Source organism: Alexandromys fortis, unplaced genomic scaffold, assembly GCF_014885135.2.
Source record: "Alexandromys fortis isolate MF-2015 unplaced genomic scaffold, M_Fortis_MF-2015_v1.1 scaffold_39, whole genome shotgun sequence".
Lineage (NCBI taxonomy): Eukaryota > Metazoa > Chordata > Mammalia > Rodentia > Cricetidae > Alexandromys > Alexandromys fortis.
Window position 1 is genome coordinate 7,619,024 of NW_026067918.1, and position 18,295 is coordinate 7,637,318.

Below are 18,295 nucleotides of genomic sequence, written 5' to 3' on the forward strand. Positions count from 1 at the left end.
TGGGGATGGGGAAGGAGTCACGGGACTTCACACATGGTGGGGAGGGGTGGGGAGGGACTCTAGTTTTATAACTTCTCTGTTGCTTTTTTTCCCCCCTGACATTCCTTTAAATAAAGTCCTACGGGGGTTTTGATGGTTTCTTATGAGTTTTCAGTATGTGCCGTGGCCGTGCCTGGTTCTAGGATTCCTACAGTTCCTGGCCCGTTCACTCCCAGCACCCCACCTTCCTTGGCACAAACCTACCAAACATCTGCGGAATGCATGTTTTCCTCAAGATGACAAGACTGTCCCTCCCCAGAAGGATGGGGCTAGAGCAAGGTCTCATTTGTGGCAGTCTCTCAAGGGCCTTTCCACTGACCTGAACCCCTCCCCAAGAGCCACTTGATGTAGGCGGTGACAGAAAGTCTCTCAAGCTAAAGGGACCGTTGCCCATTGGAGGTGGCAGCTCAGAGAACACTTTCACCTCCAGATGTGATTGCTCACGTTGGCTGTCAATCCCTGAGCTGTCAGTCACTGACTGTTAATCACTGAACATTTTATTAGTTCATCTTCCCTGCCCTAATCCATGTCTGGGTGGGAATCCTCAGGGAAAAACTCAGGGGAGGGCATGTGAACCCCAGACTTTTGAGACCACCCGCCGAGTCGCTTCAGGCCCTGGCCTTTCTGAGCATGGTTTTATTATGGAGCAAGAAAGCTGCCTTCCAATCAACTGGGAAAGACATTCCTGAAACCACAGCCATCTTGTCTACCACATTCGCCTGCTTTCCATCCCCGGCCCCAACCAGCCGGACCTGGTCACCCAAGGCTCAGGCTGGCAGTTGCTTCCATGTTTGCCTACCCCTCCCCAGACCCTGGAGCACCATTCAGGCCAGACCTTTATTTCTAAAACACAGGCTAACTGGGAGTCCTGATGAGGGTGTGGTAAACGGGCTTGATAATGAGATGGAGATGCAGTGCATTCTCCACCAAGTACTCCGAGTTGCGCCTCTGCAGGTCTGCGTGGACCAGGAAGTCGCCAGCCTCCTCGCTGCTCTGGTGGAAGCTGTAGGCGTGGCGGACCAGGAGGCGGCCCTGATGGCGCGCACCCACCAGCACGGTCTTCTGGAAGCTCACGCCTGCCGCGTCTCCACTGCTGCTGGCAGGCGTGACCACCAGCCGTGGTCTTCCGTCCTCGGGGCGTGCAGCGGGCAGCGCAGTGCCCGCTGCGTCCGCGTAGACGGGCCGCAGGCTGACGGGCAGCCAACGCGGGGAGAAGAGCACGTTCCAGGTGATGCGGCGACCCGCGTCATGGCCGCTCGGACCCAGTTGCGTCTGGAAGCTGGTGCTGCGATCGTCGCGAGCCGGGTTGTTGATGACCCACGGGGCGCCCCAGGCAGGCGCGAGGTAGTTGCGCGGCAGGAAGGCGCTGCCGTTCACGTGGAAGAACTTGGCGTAGTGCAGCGGCGAGGCGGCGTGGAATTGGTAAGCTTGCAGCAGGAGGTCTGCCACTGCTGGGCCATGGCGCGCCAGCGCGGCCGAGCGCGCCTGCAGCTGGAACAGCTGTGCGGGCGGGATCATAGGGTAGCGGATGGCTCGCAGCGCTCGCTCGGCCACTGTGGGGGGCGGCCGCGCGCGACCCAGCCACGCCTCCAACGCGTGGAACAGCTCCAGCTCATCCTGCAGCACCAGGTCCGAGCGCTGCAGGAGCTGCGCCAGCAACTCGGGGCTCACGGCGCCCCACTCGGCGCTCCCCGCCACCGCCGAAAGGTTCCAAGCCAGGAACTGCAGGCAGCTCTCACGCAGAGTTTCATCCCCGGTGCTCACTGCATAGTGGTACCAGCCCACAGCTGGGCCCGCGCCTCCAGCCAGATGCGCACGCATGTAGTCAGCTACACCTCGCTGCAGGGATGCCACACGGTACTTGGTGGCCAGTCTGTGCAGCGGGATAGCCTGGGCCAGCAAGATGGTCAGCTCACCGCAGTACAAGTACCTGCAAGGGAGTTGAAGAATGGGCCCTTTGAGATGGCTCAGCAGTTAACAGCACTTGCCCAGGGGACCAGAATTGGGTCCCCAGCATTGGGTGCCTCGAAACCATCTGTAACTCCGGCCCTCTTCCGACTGGAAGAGGGCACCCATTTTCACATTGCCGGTGGGGGATGGGTAGAGAAACTAATAATAAGATATAAAAATAAAAATAGGGGCAAGGCAATGGTGCTGCACGCCTTTAATCCCAACACTCTGGAAGGAGAGCCAGGCAGCTCTCTGAGTTCGAGACCAGCCTGATCTATAGCGTGAGTTTCAGGGCAATCAGGACTACACAGAGAAACCCTGTCTCAAAAAAACATTATCATCATCATCACCATCATCAAAATAGAAAGATCAACAGTGCTGGATCTGGACAAGGCCACCTGCTCCATCCCTAGCTGGTTTTCCCAAAACACAGCCTCTCTTGTAATCAGGCGCTAACAGGATGAATGGGTCCTGAGGCCTCCTGTCTTTCCCTCTTAAGTTCCCTCCCAGCTTATTCAAACAACTTCTAGCTTCTGGTGTTGTGGAAATCACATGTATTTAACGAGCGTCTCCTTGATGTCTAACTATAAGCTAAAATGAAAACAAGCCACTGATAACCTCGGAGTCCACAGTCTGGATTTAGGTGCCCATCTGACCTCCTCCTTGCCGCTAGACAAGGCAAGTCCTTTAACTTAGGTAAATCTTAAACTTACCTAGGAAAGGGGAAGAACCCCCCTCTGGAATATTGTCACAGAGAGAGGCCATGAAAAATCGTGCTACAGAGTATACAGCCAACCCAGGCTACTTCCTATGCCCGGATCCCCTCCTCTTTGCAACTGGGTCTTTCTTACTGTCCAGTTTCCCTTTCCTTGTTCGCTGTTTTACTGTCTCTGGCTCTCTTACAGTACTTCCCCCCCCCCCCTTATTCTTCCTGGCAGGCCCACTGGCACACAGCACCCCACTAGGCCCTATGGAAAACCCTTCTCTTTTTATCCCTCTTCCTGATGCTTGGAACTTGGAAGTGATGTCTGGAATCTGCAGCCACCTTGTCTAAGCCATCAAAGTAGGGTTTTACCTCCTTAGACTATTTTACAAGTCTTTCCCTGTGCAGGAAGCTGAGAGGCAACACAGACCTAGCTAACTTTTTTGCTCCATAGCCCTGTGGTTCCAAAGCCATGTGCAGGGCTAAGAAATGGCTGATCTCTGGCTGGAAAGGTGGCTCAGAGGTTAAGAGCACTGACCTTCCAGAGGTCCTGAGTTCAGTTCCAAGCAACCACATGGTGGCTCACAACCATCTGTAATGAGATCTGGTGCCCTCTTCTGGCCTGCAGGCATACATGGAGGCTGAACACTGTGTACATAATAAATAAATAAATGAATAAATAAATCTTAAAAAAAGAAAAGAAAAGAAATGACTGATCTCAACCCTAAGACTTGAAAGAGACCATCCAACGATCTGTCATAAACTCTCTTGGCCTGGTTTGTAAGTAGCTCAGAAGGGACTCCCAAGGGCAGGAAGTGGTACAAAGGTTCACAACAGGGAAGGCAGTGGAAGCAGGGACAAAGGAGCTGAGTGTTGTGTGTCATGCTATGACTTTTGAAAGTAGATATAATAACCTCTAAGGCCAGACTTCTGTGACCCTGGAGGTGGAGAAGTTGGGGGGCTGTGGACAGAGTGCAGCACGGTGTCCTTCCCCTGCATACCTGATGAACTTGTCAAAGACAGCAGCGCAGTCCCGGGGTTCCTGCAGCAGCACCTCGCTCTGGTTACTCAGCAGCTCTCGGAAAAGCTCACTGTGCATCCCCAGCAACAAGCGGTGGGTGTAGAAGGCTCGGACCTCATCGGTGCCCACAGCCTGCACTCGCAGGACGGCGTCACTGGCGTTGCCCTGCTTCAGCAGGTCCTGCAGTCTCTGGAGCAGCATCTGGGAGTGGTTGATGGAGGTGCCTGCTGCCTCCCCACCGACATCGGCTCTCTGAGCTGCAGCAAGAAGAGATATAACATAACCTCAGCAGCCACCGGGCCTGCAAAGGGACCAACCAGTGACATCTGTGCCAGCATGTGGGAGAAGGGTCTGAAGCCCAGGGAGAGAGCTGTGTGCACACACAAAATACATGAGTATCCAAGAGTTCGTCCTGGTTGGGCATGGTGGCCCTACGCAGACGTAGGAGTTAAGGCCTCAGAAGCAAAGTGGGCTCTGGTCAGGAAGAAACCGTGGAGCATGAGCTGTTGTCCATGAGACTGGACCTTCAGGGGAAGGCGAAGAAAACTCTGGGTCGCCACCTCTCTCAAAAATGTGTCAGAAGTGGCACACTCTAGTGTGCTCACTGCACTTGTCCTGTGGCTGCTGTGTGGCAGCGTGTGAGCCAAACCCATTTCTCACGCTTTCTCACGCTCGGGAAAGCTTAGAGGAGCAGAACAGACATGTAGCAAGTATATAAATGAAAGGGTGAGACAGGAGGATTGCCCTGAGTTCAGGGCCAGCCTAGGCTACATAGAAAGTATCAGATCAAGGGTTACTGCTTAGCAAGGCCCAGTACATAAAGGGGGGGGTTGGCATCTGGTGGCTCAGCCAGTAATGGTACCAGCTGAAACCATGAATTTGATACTGGGGACCCACGTGGTATAAGGAGATAAGTGATCCCTGGAAGTTGTCCTTTTACCTCCACCTGTGTCCAGTGGCACATGAGCACACACACATGCACACGCACACGCACACACACACACACACACACACACACACGCACAAGGTAAACTAAATAAAATGTGATTAAGGAGGGGATGGTTCCTGGAGACAGAGAGCGAGAGAGAGCACTCCATTGGTAAAATGATTGAGTACCTGAATTCTATCCCTAGAAGCCAGGTTAAAAAAAAAAGCTATTTGTGGTTGCACGTGCTTGCAATCCCAGGACTGTGGAGACAGAGGCTCCCTGCTCAGCCAGCTCACCCTCATCAATGAGCCCCAGGTTAGTAAGGGACTGTCTCAAAATACAAGGTAGATGGTGCCTGAGGAACCGTACCTTGACCCTCTGACTTCTACATGCACATTCATCACACACACACACAAAATAGAAATATATATAAAATTGGAAAATAACTAAATGCACAAGTGAGCACTCTGAAGCCAGCCAGGGAAAGAATACACAGAGACAAAGGGAGATGCCCCTAGGGACCCTTGATGGGGGTGGACTTGCGGGGCTGGGATGAGAGACAGGGCTGGGAAGAACAAAGCTGAGACAGCAGGCATGGGTTTTCTTTCTGTCTTTCTGTCTTTCTTTCTTTTTAGTTTTTTGGGATGGAGTCACTCATAGCTCAAGCTAGCCTTAAACTCATTACTAACTAAGGTTGGCCTTGAATTCTTGATCCTCCTCCCTCCCACAAGCTGGGATTACAAGCATGCACCACCACATCCAACTGGCAAGCTGTAAGACAGATAAGGGACCCAAGGAAGTACCATGGGCTGCTGAAGGAATAGGACTCTAGGTAATTGAGGGTTGAAGCTGGCGTCCCCCATCTAGGGAGGCTATGGGGTCACATGGGGACACAAACTGAGTTCTAGAAAAGACAGCCCCTAGCCAGAGCAGGGCAGGGAGCCTGCTAAGTGAGAAAAGAGGGTGTCTAACAGTTTGAGAACTACAGAAGGGCACCTGCAGACAGCTCTTGTGTATGTGAGCGCACAACACACGGTGGGCACGTGGCTTATGTGTGGATGGTTGAAAGGAAGGCTCACAAGAGTGACCATCTGTGTGTGGGAGAGGGAGACCCAGCAAGAAAGGGAGCAGCTGCTGGTGAATTTCCCAGCCCTGCCTCCCCAGCTGTCACTCTGAAGGACCTGAATGCTGATGACGTCCCCGTGCAGCCTCTGCCTGAACCCAGCTGCCTGAGATGATGAATAGTGGGTCTTTTGTCATTAAGACCCCTGCCTGCTGCCCAGCCCCTCTTTCCCGGGGAGGCAGTCCCCCCCTTTTCCCTTCTGAAGACCTGTCCTTGGAGATGTCCGGTCTCTGGGTGTTTTCCGTGGCTGACTGGACCGCGCCACCTCCTGGCCAGCCCTAGGTAGCTCCTAATAGAAGTTCTTGCCCCCACCCCTTGCCTTTTTCCTTACCAAGAAGCTGACCCCCTCACAGCCCACTCACCTGCACGAGTGGCCAGTCCCACCAAGGCCAGGGTAGCCCAGAAGCTTCCCCAGGACCCAGGCTTGCAGTGGCCTTTCCTAAGCATCTTGGTGTTCTGTCCCTAAGTCTACTGCAGGGACAGTCAAGTCCGGAGCACTCCAGTCCCATCCTTCCTCCTTATATAGGATCCAGCAAGGGGACTGTACTCCCTTCCTTCCCGGCCTCCCTCCCCTACCAGTCTCTGCCATGGATTGGTTGAAGCTGGCCCCTGCTGTTGCCTAGGCAACTACTTAAGCCAGAGTGTGGCAGCCCCAGGGGCTATTGTGCAGGCCTGGGCCCCCAAGGGGAACAGATCCGGACACCCTCCTCCCCCACCTCTCCGGACAACCCAGCAAGGCTAACTGCTCCTCTCTGGAGAAGTTTAAGCTTTCTGAAGGGCAAGCAAAGGGCTTCGGGACCCCTGGCAGCCACCAGCCTCAAGGCCCCAGCCCCCAGGCCCAGCCTCCATCCTGGCACAGGGCATTACTTGGCAGTGTCCTGGTGAGCTGGCTGCAAAGGGAGAGACTGGAAGAAGCAAGGAAGAGCTGGCTCAGGGCTCTGCCCCTCCCCCTCTCCCATTTTAGGGTGGGCCAGTTCTCCAGAGGAGAGGATAAGGACCTTGAATAGGGGTATGGAGTAATGGGGATTGTTCTCGTGCTGTTTGTGAAGTTCCTTCTACTCTGGAGAGGGTGATGGGCCCTTAGTGAAGCTGCACAGAGACGGACCATCTCCCACCATGGACACAGCCTGTTTCCCCACCCAGACAGCCCAAGACTTTAGTCCACCCCATGCATGGCCCCACGCCTCAAGATTTCCCTCCCTAGATAGTGTCTCTTACTGTCTTCTGACTAGTTTCTAGCCTTCCCTTCCCAAAGTTCCAAGAAGACGTGCGGGCAAACCTGGCACTGTAGTTCATGTATAGGGAAACTGAGGCAGGGAGCTAGATTTCAGTCTCGGTTAGACAATACAGGGATATGTTCTGACAACAAAGACAATGGAAATGAGGAGGGTGGGGTTCAGAATCCCTTGTATGCATATGCATGCCTGTGTGGATAGTGTGTGTTTGTGTGTACATGTGTGTTCATATGCATGTGTGTATGCATGTGTGTTTACACTTGTATGTGTGTGTTTTTAAGACACAGACAATGGGGAGGGAAGGGTCTAGAGTCCCATGGATGTGTGTGCATGTCTATGTGGGTAGTGTGTGTTTGCATGGACACATGTGTTCATATGCATGTGATGTGTGTATATGCGTGTATTTGTGTGTGTGTGCGTGCACGTGCTAAGACCTCACCTTTGCATGGAATCCACAGGATTTGCCCCCGTTCCTTGTGAGAGAGACTCCCTTGAGGCTGATATATGGGAATAGGTGGATCCTGGGAGATCTGAGTTTCTCAGAGGCCAGATCCCGCTCTGGTGATGTGTTGGAACTTCTTGCCCTTATCCTCTGAATCCGAGGGATCAGCTTCATGGATTGAGTTCTGTCTCTTTCTGTTGTGGAGAGACCTAACAGTTTCACTTCCTCCCAGAGCCATAGAGAAAGCAAGAATTGGGTCTGGCACCAAGCTTGTCTGGGTTGGCAGAATCAGAGCTGTCCGGCTTAGCGGAAATGCCTCCCGGCTCTCTCACGCCTGGTCTCTCCTGTCCAGATGGACCATCCATTCCCCGCTGGCTGCCTGCCTCCCATTCCTGTACCACACCTAGGCTCAACTCAAACAGGCCGAGCCTGTGTGGAATAGGGCAGTCCAGCCTTGGAGGGAGCCTCAGGTCTATGCACAATGCCCATCAACGAGAACGATAGTTTTTCAGTAGGCATGCTTTTTCATCCCCTCTTCCTCGGAGACCCTCCTCAGTCCCTCTTGATGTCTGGCCTACCTGCACTGGCATCTTCTGTGCTCCATAAGAACCCAGAATTCCCAGTGGCAGGCCTGGACTTCATGTTTCCTAAGCAGACCAACTGATTGTTATGGACACCCCCAGCTATGATCTAACCACTAGAGAGAGGTGATTGGTATTTCAAGTGTCAGCAGGTCTCAGGATACCAAGATCTCCCACCCCCACCTCTGACAGGCCCTTCCCATGGATTCTAAGATTCTAACTTCCCTCATCCCTGCCTCTCCTCCGATGATTTAGGAACCGACAGACTGGATGAAGCTTGCATCACCACAGTTTGTGCAATTACATGTGCATATGCGTGCTGTGTATTCATACATGTGGTGGGAGTGTCTCGGGCCAGGATATGTACGGCAGAGTGCTCAGCCTGCACTGAGGTGACAGATGGACAGATGGACAACACGACAGTTTAGTCCCTGTCCTACCCTCCACCACCACTGCGGTCTGGAAGCTCCATCATTCTGTGAGCACAAGTCTGAAGATCTCATAAGCAAGAACGGTCCCCAGAGAGGGGCTGGTGGAGTGCGACTTCCTGCCCAGGGTCCACATGCATCGCCTAAGGGATTTGTCTACACTCATCCAGAGCTGGCACAGCCAGGGCGTAAGTGTCCATAAGCTCAGAATAGCTTTTCCAGAAAGCTAGGTCAGCCCCAATGAATGATCTCTGTGTAGCAAGGTATCTCAAGAGGGTCTTGAAGCAACCGGAAACTTCTGCAGTCGTGGACAGGGATGGTGGCTTCAAGAACTACAAAGGTGAGGATAGCTCAGACACTGAGCTTGAGGAGACATGGAGGATGGGTACACCTGAGGCCCAGCCTGCCTCTAATGGCATCTGCCCTCTCACGAGTGACTCAACTCACTGGGGAATAGGGACTCTTGTGAGTTTAGGCTCCAGGCTCAGTACACCCTGTAGGCTCACTAAAGATAAAAGAAAGGCTGGATGAGGTGGCAGGAGGAGGACTGGGAATTTATGGCTGGTCTCTGCTACATAGGGAGCTTAGGGCCAGCCTGGGCTACCCATCCCAAAAGGGGAGAGCATCTTTTCCTAAAGTCATTCACATGCTATGGGCAGCTCACGGTCTCACAGCTTCCTCCCTGGTCTGTTGTGGAATACTAGTTTAACATGTGTTACATTTGTTTATGCCATGGAACATTTAAGATGTAAAGATGTGTTGCATTCTTTTATGTTGCATTTGTTTAACTCCGTGAAGCGGTGTTACTTTGCTTGTCTAACACACCTGATCGAGCTAATGAAAAGCTGACCGGCCAGTAGCTAAGGCAGGAGAAAGGATGGGCAGGGTTGGCAGGCAGAGAGAATGAATAGAAGAAATCTAAGCTAAGACAAATGAGAAGAAAGAGTGAAAAAAGGAGGAGAGGAAGATGCCAGGGGCAAGCCACAGAAACAGCCACCGAGCAAGAAGGAAAGAAAGGTAGGTATATGGAATAGAAAAAGGTAAAAGTCCAGAGGTAAAAAGTAGATGGGATAATTTAAGAAAAGTTGGCTAGAAAGGAGCCAAGCTGAATCCGGGCATTTATGAGTAAGAATGAGTCTCCATGTATTTATCTGGGAGCTGAGTGGTGGGTCCCCAAAGGAAAAACAAAGACCGTCTACACTGTTCAGCACCCTTGGTCATGTCCTCCATCCAACAGGGTCAGCTATCTGTCCACGGACCTCTCCTCCCTGGAGCCTCAGCTTACTGCGGCCTCTTCTCCCTAGCACATCGTGTGAGGGAATGAAATAGAACAGTCCTGGGGGAGACAACAGGAAGGACCGACCTGAGTTCAGATCCAGATGCCACATCTGTGGGATCCCCACCAACATGCTTGTCTTCTCTGACCCCTGGTCTCCTCATGTGTCAGTGCTGGTAGGCAGTTAGCTAGTGGAACTGTTTGGGATGGATTAGGAGGTGTGGTCTTGTGGGGGGAGGTGTGTCACTAGGGGTGGGCTTTGAGGTTTTCCAGTCTCTCACTCTCTGCCTGCTGCCTGTGGATCAGGATGTAAAGCTCTCAGCTGCTACCCCAGCACCATGCCTGTCCACCCCCACCATGATGATCGTGAAGGAAGCCCTCTGGAACCATAAGCAAGCCCCAGTTAAATGCTTTGTTCCCTAAGAGTTGCTTTGGGCACAGTTGTCTTCTCACAGCATTAGAACAGTGACTAAGACAACCATAAAAAGTGGCTCCAGAGTAGGTCTCAGTTCTGTGTTCCGGGCAGTCTCCCTGGAGTCTGTGTCCTGATGCCCAGGGTGGCTCACCTGGTTACTCTTCATCCAGGTGCCGGGAGCTGCTGGCCACAGATTCCAGCTTCTTTGGAGCGTTGCTGGCACCGGCTGGTGTTTATTTACCAGAGAATGGTGTTCCTGAGAGCTGCTTGGCTGCATCACGTCCAGGGGGAAAAAAGCTTGTTAGACCACTGGGTTCTGTGCTCCACACTGGCCGGCAGCCTGGCCAGCCTTCTCCTGGGGGTAACAAGCCTCCTGCTGACCTTTGTCCCAACATCCCCCTCCTTCAGGTAGCCTGGACCTCATCCTGCCCACCACTGTGGTGTCTACAGGTAAGACTCCTTTGAATCTGATCCCTGGGACCTCTCTGGGAATCTAAACCCTGCCTGCTGCTGCCTGCCTGAGGCTCAGAGCTAATCCCCCAGTTCCTGGACACAAATCTCCTCCTTTCTGACAGGCACCGTGTATGCCCATAGAATCAGCCCCCTATATCCTTCAGCCTTCCCCAAGAGCCTCAACTCCAGAGTGTGGCTGCCCCCACTCAGTGGGCCAGTTTGCCAAGGGCTCTTGAGCACAGGGCTGCTGTCCAGAGCTAGTTGGTCTGTCTTCCTGCCTTTTCGCCACTCTTTCCTTAACCACTAAGTACAGAAATATCCCTTTAAGCAAATCCTGACCCACAGCCTTTTTGTTCTGAAGCCCCTACCCAGCAGGCTTTCCCTGTCAGTTTGTACCTTAGAAGAAGCTGTTTTGTCCCTCCTGGGTCCCCTGGAGACTCAATGGCTGGGCCCCCGCCCTTCCTTTCCCACCCCCACTCTCCCACTCTCTGTACCAACAGACTCAGAGCTACCGGGGAGAAGCGTGGGGCAAATAACCCTCGCTAGAGAGCCAGAGTGAGAGTCACGGCAGGTAATGCACAAGGTGGTGTGAGCACCCCAAGGAAAAGCCGCTGGGAACCAGGGGGCCAGGACTCGATGCTATGGGGCTTGCGGGACCAGAGACAGGTAAAATATTTTCAAATGGGGAGAGGGGCAGTAAGATAAAGGGCAAGTATGTGTCATGAGGTGGGGGTGGGGCGGGTGATGTTGCTGATAGTGAGATGGTGGACCCGGGAGGTGGGAGGTGGGAGTGGGGGGGGGAGCTCCTCCACTCATCTTCAGCAGGAAAGAAAAGGCTGTAAGTTAAATTCTAAAACAATTTAAAGCGCATTTATGACTAGGGGCCAGAGCAGATGTGGGTAGGGATCCTCATTCCGTATTAGATCCTAGACAACGGGGCCACCTTACTCTGGGACTCAGTTTCCCCATGGGACAATCTGAGTCATTTGAACACTGGTAGTGGTAAGCTGCGAAGGAGGACTCTCTTGGCTGAGGAAGGAAGGGATCCTCTGGTCTTTCCTGAGAGGGGCTGGGTGTGGAATGGAACCGAACAGCCGCTGGCAGCCGCCGCTGGTCAGAGTCACCGGTCAGAGTCACCGGCATCCTTACTCCAGTCCCATGCCAGTGTGTTCACAACTACCGCAGGGCCGCTGGTTTCCATAGTGGCAGGGGTTATGATGCAGGGGGGGGGGTCGCGGCCAAGGACTCTTTCCATTGATTGATAAGAGAGCAGCAGAGTGGAGGGGGCGGGAATCCCACAGGGGGATTGCATTTGGCTGAAACTGTCCCAGGGCTCTACATGGAACAGTACTGAATAGAAGGGCCTTGGGGCTAGGCAGGGGCTGCTGTCAATCAAGCCCAATTGGAAAAAAAAAACACTAACCGCTGTCACTCTGCCTTTCCATCCTTCCTAGCTGCGCAGCCACGCGTGACCCTGCTGCCTACACTCAATGGGAGTGACCCAATATACGATGATGTGGATGGCCCCTGGCCAGAGATCCCAGAGAGGTCGCCATGTGTAGCTGGTATCATCCCTGTCATCTATTACAGCGTCCTGCTAAGCCTGGGACTGCCTGGTGAGTGGAGAGCCAGGGTCTGGGACCTCAGGTTGAGCCAGAACAGGGGCCCTTCCTCATCCTATCCAGATTCTCTCAAGATGGCTAAATCACAGAGGATCAGTGCAACATTGTTGCAACCCTTCTGTAACCTACATGCAGAGTGGAGCCAGGGAAGGAGGCAGTGTACTCTTGTAGGAAAGGCCATTGGCCTGGTTCAGGGGGTACTCCCTAAATCTAGTAACTTATACCTGGCTTTCACTACACCTCTGCTTGGAAGGACATAGAACTCCTGAGAAAGACGTAGGCTATACTGCCAGCATGTGGATGCCCTCCTAGATGAGTCCATTTGTTGTTACCAAGGTGGTCCATGGCCCGGGGTATGATGGGGCAGGTGATCCATGGCCCGGGGTATGATGGGGCAGGTGGTCCATGGTCCAGGGTATGGTGGGACAAGCCTGACTAGATGACCCAGCTTGGCAAAGCAAGCTTTTTTTTTCATCTGACTTGGTCCTGTGGTCATTGGGGACAGAGCCCAGGACCTGTGGCATGCGAGGCAAGTAATCTGTCACTCAAACTATACTTCCAACCAGCTGGAGGGCTTTGGTGGCTCGATTGGTTGAGTATTTGTCTAGTGTGCACAAAGCCCTGGTTCAATCCCAGCACCACATAAACTGGACATAGTGGTGCACACTTGTAATCTCAGCACATGGGAGATGCATGGGAGAATCAGAGGTTCAAGGTCATCCTTCAATCTATAGGAAGTTTGAGCCAACTAGATCTGGGAAGGCAGAAGCAGAAAGTGCAGGCCCTACCAGGCTACTACATGAGTTCCAGGCCAGCCTGAGCAACTTAGAGAGACCCTGTCTCAAAAGAACAAAGTTAAAAAAGACAAATGGACTAAGGATATGCTTTGGTAGCAAAGCGCTTGCCTAGCCCTGAGTTCAGCTCCCAGTACTGCAAGAGGTAAAAGAGGGAAACAAGAAACAGAGCCCCTCATAGTAGCGGGTGGGAGGGACCCTGCAAACATCTTGAGAAACCCACTGCTAACAGCCCTTCTAACTCTTCTGACTTCTCCCCTCCACAACCTGGGTCTCCATCAGTCAACCTCCTGACTACAGTGGCCCTAGCCCGTCTCGCCGCCAGGACCAGGAAGCCCTCTTACCACTATCTCCTGGCGCTCACAGCTTCGGATATTGTCACGCAAGTGGTCATCGTCTTCGTGGGCTTCCTCCTGCAGGGAGCTGTGCTGGCCCGCCAGGTGCCCCAGGCTGTGGTGCGCACGGCAAACATCCTGGAGTTTGCTGCCAATCACGCCTCAGTCTGGATTGCAGTCTTGCTCACGGTGGACCGTTACAATGCGGTGTGCCGCCCCCTGCGCCATCGGGCCACCGCGTCCCCAGGCAAGACCCACCGCGCCATTGCCACGGTCCTTGGCGTTGCCCTGCTGACAGGCATCCCGTTCTACTGGTGGCTGGATGTGTGGAGGGACGCAGACCCTCCCAGCACGATGGACGAAGTCCTCAAGTGGGCTCACTGTCTCATTGTCTACTTCATCCCTTGCAATGTTTTCCTGGTCACCAATTCAGCCATTATCCTCCGGCTACGGAAGAGGAGCCAGCGAGGGCTGCGGCCCTGGGTGAGCAAGAGCACGGCCATCCTCCTGGGTGTCACCTCCCTCTTTGCTCTCCTTTGGGCACCACGCATCTGTGTCATGCTGTACCACCTGTATGTGGCCCCCGTTCATCGGGACTGGAGGGTCCACCTGGTCTTGGATATAGCCAACATGGTGGCCATGCTCAACACAGTTGTCAACTTTGGCCTCTATTGCTTCATCAGCAAGACTTTCAGAGCCACAGTCCGACAGGTCATCCATGATGCCCACATGTCATGCACCGTGAAGTCACAGCCAAAGGGCACGGAGGTAGAACTTGTGTTGAAGTCTGTAGGGGCAGAGATATAGAGAAAGGGGACCGGGCTAGCTATCCCAAGGGTCACAGGGCCACCTGCAAAGAGACCTTTGCAACTGTTTTGTTTTGATTTTTTGAGAAGGGTTTCCCTGTGTAGCCCTGGCTATCTTGAAACTCACCCTGTAGGCCAGGCTGGCCTCAAACTCAGAGATCATCTACCTCTGCCTCCTGAGCGCTGGGATGAAAGATGTGTGGGCCTACTGCCAGTGAGAGCTTTGCAACTGTACCCACCAAAACTTGACCAACTTTGCTGTCTGGGGGGAGAGAAAAAGACTCCCCTTTGAGTGACTCCAGGTAGAAAGAAGAAAAAAAATAGCCACCCTACAGGTGAGCATCATCCCAATTCCCATTTTCTGGGGGAAGGACAGGCCTCTGCGGGCCCATACATCAGAACAGCTGCTGGGGTACCCCTTTGGAAGGGGCCGTCCACCTGGCACATTCAGGGCAAATGCTAATGTGAGCCGAATGGACGGATGGAATGATGGATGAATAGACAGATTCGTGTGAACCTGGCCTGCCTCCCGCTTCCTAAACTGGTGGCCTCTTTGGCCTCCAGTGGCAAAACTAAAGTCTGAACAGAAGGCTATCTGTAGAGACTCAAGTCCTCTCCTGGGCTGAGGGAGCCAATGTTTTTGGCTGAGCAATGGAGGTGCCGAGATAAGGAATAGAGGTCCCCAGTGTCTTAACACATATTGGGTGTCCCCAGGTCTAACCCAGTCAGGGAGAAGAACCCCTAATTTGATTCTGAATTCCTCCGTGCACCAGCACCACAGTGGGTCTATGGGTCTTGCTTTACCGTCATCAGTCTATGGCACTAGAAACTGATGTGTGTGTGTGTGTGTGTGTGTGTGTGTGCGCGCGCGCGCGCGCGCGCGCACACGCGCGTACATGTATGTACTGGTAACTTCAACCCCTGAGCCTTGGAGGAAGGTTTTTCTCCAGCACAGGAAGGGAGGCAGAGCGGTTGAGTTGATAGGACTGGTGTCTTCCAGGCTCCCGGACCCCTGCTAGGCCCCTCTTGTTGGCTCTGCCTCCCCTCCCCCTCCTGGGGCTCAGCAGGAAGAACTCAGCAGATGGACCGCCCACCTGCTGTGGGCCGTGGGTAAACACATTAGCGGCCAGCTGGGGCCCTTTCCAGCTTCCCAGTCAGGCTGAGTTGACCTCTCTCCTAAATAGGAGCTCTGGGCTGAGCCCCACCTACTCTCGTTGCCACAGCCTGGTCGTTGCGGGCTAAAGAGCAGATCGAGGCCAGGCACACAGTTGGTGCAGAATAAATGCCCAGCTTTCCTCTCTTCCTCTCTTGCTTGTCAGGAGAGTAGGAGCCTTCAGCCACCTCCGGAAAGAGGACAACCGGAGTTGTCATCCTTATCCCTCAGCCACGGTGCTCAATTCCTTTAAGCTCTGAAAAAGCAAAATGTTTCCCAGTGTGTCACAAACATGTAGTGGCAGCACGTCTTGAACTGAGAGATGATTTCCGGCCTTTTGTGTTTTTCTTTTAAAGATTTATTCATTTATTATGTATACAGTGTTCTGCCTCCATGTGTGCCTGCAGGCCAGAAGAGGGCATCGGATCTCATTACAGATGGCTGTGAGCCGCCATGTGGTTACTATGAATTGAACTCAGGACCTCTGGAAGAGCAGCCAGAGCTCTTAACCTCTGAGCCATCTCTCTGGCCCCGATTCCTATTCGGGATGTAGCTTTGGTGTTCTAGTGTTTGCTAGGCTGCCACTCTAAGCCCTTTGGTGGTGGGGTGGGGTGCTTCTGGCTCCACCCTGTGAGAGCAGATTCATGTGTGTTCTAAGACAAGAGAAAAGGCTAGGAATCTGGGAGCTGCCTGGGGTGGATGTCCATTACCACAGTGGGCACTGAGTATCAGAGTCTCCACTGTGCGTACACGGATGTGCGCAGAACAGGGTGACTGCATGGGGCTCTAGTCTAGTAGAGGGGGTGCAAGTGCAGGTAACCAGGGAAGAGGGAATCCCAAGAGGAATGGGTGGCGTCTTCAGCTCAGACCAGTCCATCCCCTACGTGGAGCCTCTGAGGAGAAAGCAATAGTTGCCTTTGATATTGAGCCAGGGGAATACAGGTTTTCTTCCTCCCCTGTGGGAAACCTTTGAAACCCTACAAAGGAGCACCAGGATCAAGAACTAGCAATTGTCTTCATAGACAGCAATGATGACCACACCAGGGGGGTGGGCCAGCTACAGGAGGCTTCTTCCAAATGCCAGGTGCTGCCATCCCCCAGGGAGACCAGGGAAAACAAATGCTCCCACCCGTCCCCGAGCACTAGGGAATCCAGAAATCCATCGTCGTTCCCACCCAAATGGCCTGAAAGGTACTGCTGAGGCAGGTAGAGATCAGCACAGGTGGGAACGTTGAGCCACCAGAAATGCAAAGATGACTCCATTTGTACTCACGGACTGGCAACCACCTTTGTTTTCAAACACTGAAGTACCATAATCACTTAGCATACTGCAGAGCGAGAAGCATGGGGCAGCTATCTGCCATGTCCGAAGCCCCAAAGTTGGTTCAGAGCAATGCTAAGACCCAAACTGTAATAATTCTGTGTGAGAGGGACCTTTGATGGTGGGTGAGTCCAAACTGCGGCGGGTGAGAGCTCATGGCTGGTGAGAGACAAATACGTCATACAGACAGAGCTTAAGCGGAGAGTTTTATTAAGATAAAAAGAGTGGGGGAAGGGGGAGATGAGAGGAGAGGTGCAAAGAGAGAAAGGGAAGAGGAAGAAGGGAGAAGTAGGTGGAGTTTTGCCTTTCAAAGAGACAGGGTCCTCAGGCTTGAGCCCGGGGAGGACACGATGCACTCTGTCCAGTCCTGAAGAGGTGGGGCCAGGTTAGTCTATGCTAACACAAACCAGCAAGCTCCTGGTCCACCAGGTACAAGCCAGGTCTTCTGAGATGCAGAGGAAGGACATCTCAGGAATTCTTTGCTCTGTTGCTAATTCTATAGTCCTTGGCTTGACACTCTAGGGACCTAGGATCATGTTTCCCTAATAATACACATTAGACACTGGGTGCCATGGGGCACACAGGTCTCAGCTTATTAGGAGGCTGAAGCAGGCGGATTCTCTGAGTCCAGGAAATGGAGACCCACTGGGTACCATGTCCAGACACTGTCTAAAAAAACAAGTAAAAAAAAAAACTGTGAGGCCGAGAAGATGGCTCAGTGGGTGAAATGCTTGGCACACAGCGTGAGGACTGGAGTCTGGATCCCAGCACCCAGGTGAGAGGGCCTGGCAGCCCTCTGTGATCTGGCCACACAGGAGACAGAAATAGGAACTCCCAGGCCGAGCTGGCTAGCTAGACAAGCCGAATCGCTGAGCTCTAGGTCCAAAATATAAGGTAGAGAGGGACTGAGGGGGGCACCCAATCTCATCCTCTAGCCTCCATGTACACGCACACACAGTACATCCACACACACATGTGAACACACGCGATTACACACCACACACAATTACACACAAAAGATTTAAAATAAGATTTTTCAAAATAGGGAGGCTATGCCTTGGCTCACAACTATTTTTTGTAGACAGGTAGACAAGAGTGAGGAAAGGAGCGGCTGGAGTTCAAGGTCATCCTCAGCTTCAGAGGGAGTTTGAGGCTGTGCTGAGCTGTGTGAGACCCTGCCTCAATAAATAAATAAATAAATAAATAAATATTTTAACTCAATCAGAGACATTTTAAGTGTATCATTGAAATGCAAATGACAGGTGCTATCACACCTCTGCTCTTAGCTGGGCGCATTGACACACAGTTGGAATCCTGTCGATTGCGTTGGGTGTGGGTTACTCAGTCTAGGGGTTTGTAACCCACCCTGCAATCAGTTATTCCAGGGTCTCGGAGGGGCGCTACCTGGAAGGGAATAAGCTAAGACAGAAGAAGGAGGCCAAGCAGATTTGTCAAAGCCTCCGGTTTATTAGGGTCATGGTTGCTGCTTATATAGGCCCGGGATGAGGACTTTGAGGGGCAGGGAAACTGGAATCTGGCCGCATGTTCCAGGTCACGTAGGCCAGGAAGTCACAAGTTGCCACACCTGGTTCCCTGGATAGCTGGAATGTGAGGCGGGTTCGCTAACAGATAAGTTAATTGGGTGAGGGGCAGGTTCTCAATAGAACATA

The 18,295-nt window shown here is 53.0% G+C and overlaps 2 protein-coding genes across 2 annotated transcripts; one reads left to right on the plus strand and one right to left on the minus strand.

Annotated features, from left to right (window-relative positions):
• Positions 1–90: 90 nt before the first annotated feature.
• On the minus strand, positions 91–6,601 carry Btbd17 (BTB domain containing 17). Its single transcript, XM_050140330.1, has 3 exons — positions 6,127–6,601; positions 3,694–3,970; positions 91–1,969 (listed from the first exon to the last, which is right to left on the minus strand). Exons 1-3 carry the CDS (start codon positions 6,209–6,211, stop codon positions 895–897), a joined length of 1,437 nt encoding a protein of 478 aa, XP_049996287.1. The 5' UTR covers positions 6,212–6,601; the 3' UTR covers positions 91–894.
• On the plus strand, positions 1,374–14,973 carry Gpr142 (G protein-coupled receptor 142). Its single transcript, XM_050140329.1, has 7 exons — positions 1,374–1,461; positions 8,278–8,638; positions 9,688–9,902; positions 10,550–10,591; positions 11,095–11,260; positions 12,049–12,210; positions 13,293–14,973. Exons 5-7 carry the CDS (start codon positions 11,236–11,238, stop codon positions 14,150–14,152), a joined length of 1,047 nt encoding a protein of 348 aa, XP_049996286.1. The 5' UTR covers positions 1,374–1,461; positions 8,278–8,638; positions 9,688–9,902; positions 10,550–10,591; positions 11,095–11,235; the 3' UTR covers positions 14,153–14,973.
• The last annotated feature ends 3,322 nt before the right edge of the window (positions 14,974–18,295 follow it).

What these genes read in the sequence shown, in the direction of transcription:
- Gpr142 (XM_050140329.1), top strand. Translation starts at nt 11,236, where the DNA reads ATGGGGCTTGCGGGACCAGAGACAG. An exon ending in GCTTGCGGGACCAGAGACAG is followed by an intron (nt 11,261 to 12,048) that starts GTAAAATATTTT and finishes CATCCTTCCTAG; the next exon opens with CTGCGCAGCCACGCGTGACC. An exon ending in GCTAAGCCTGGGACTGCCTG is followed by an intron (nt 12,211 to 13,292) that starts GTGAGTGGAGAG and finishes GGTCTCCATCAG; the next exon opens with TCAACCTCCTGACTACAGTG.
- Btbd17 (XM_050140330.1), bottom strand. Translation starts at nt 6,211, where the DNA reads ATGCTTAGGAAAGGCCACTGCAAGCCTGGGTCCTGGGGAAGCTTCTGG. An exon ending in GGGACTGGCCACTCGTGCAG is followed by an intron (nt 3,971 to 6,126) that starts GTGAGTGGGCTG and finishes TTCTTGCTGCAG; the next exon opens with CTCAGAGAGCCGATGTCGGT. An exon ending in GTCTTTGACAAGTTCATCAG is followed by an intron (nt 1,970 to 3,693) that starts GTATGCAGGGGA and finishes ACTCCCTTGCAG; the next exon opens with GTACTTGTACTGCGGTGAGC.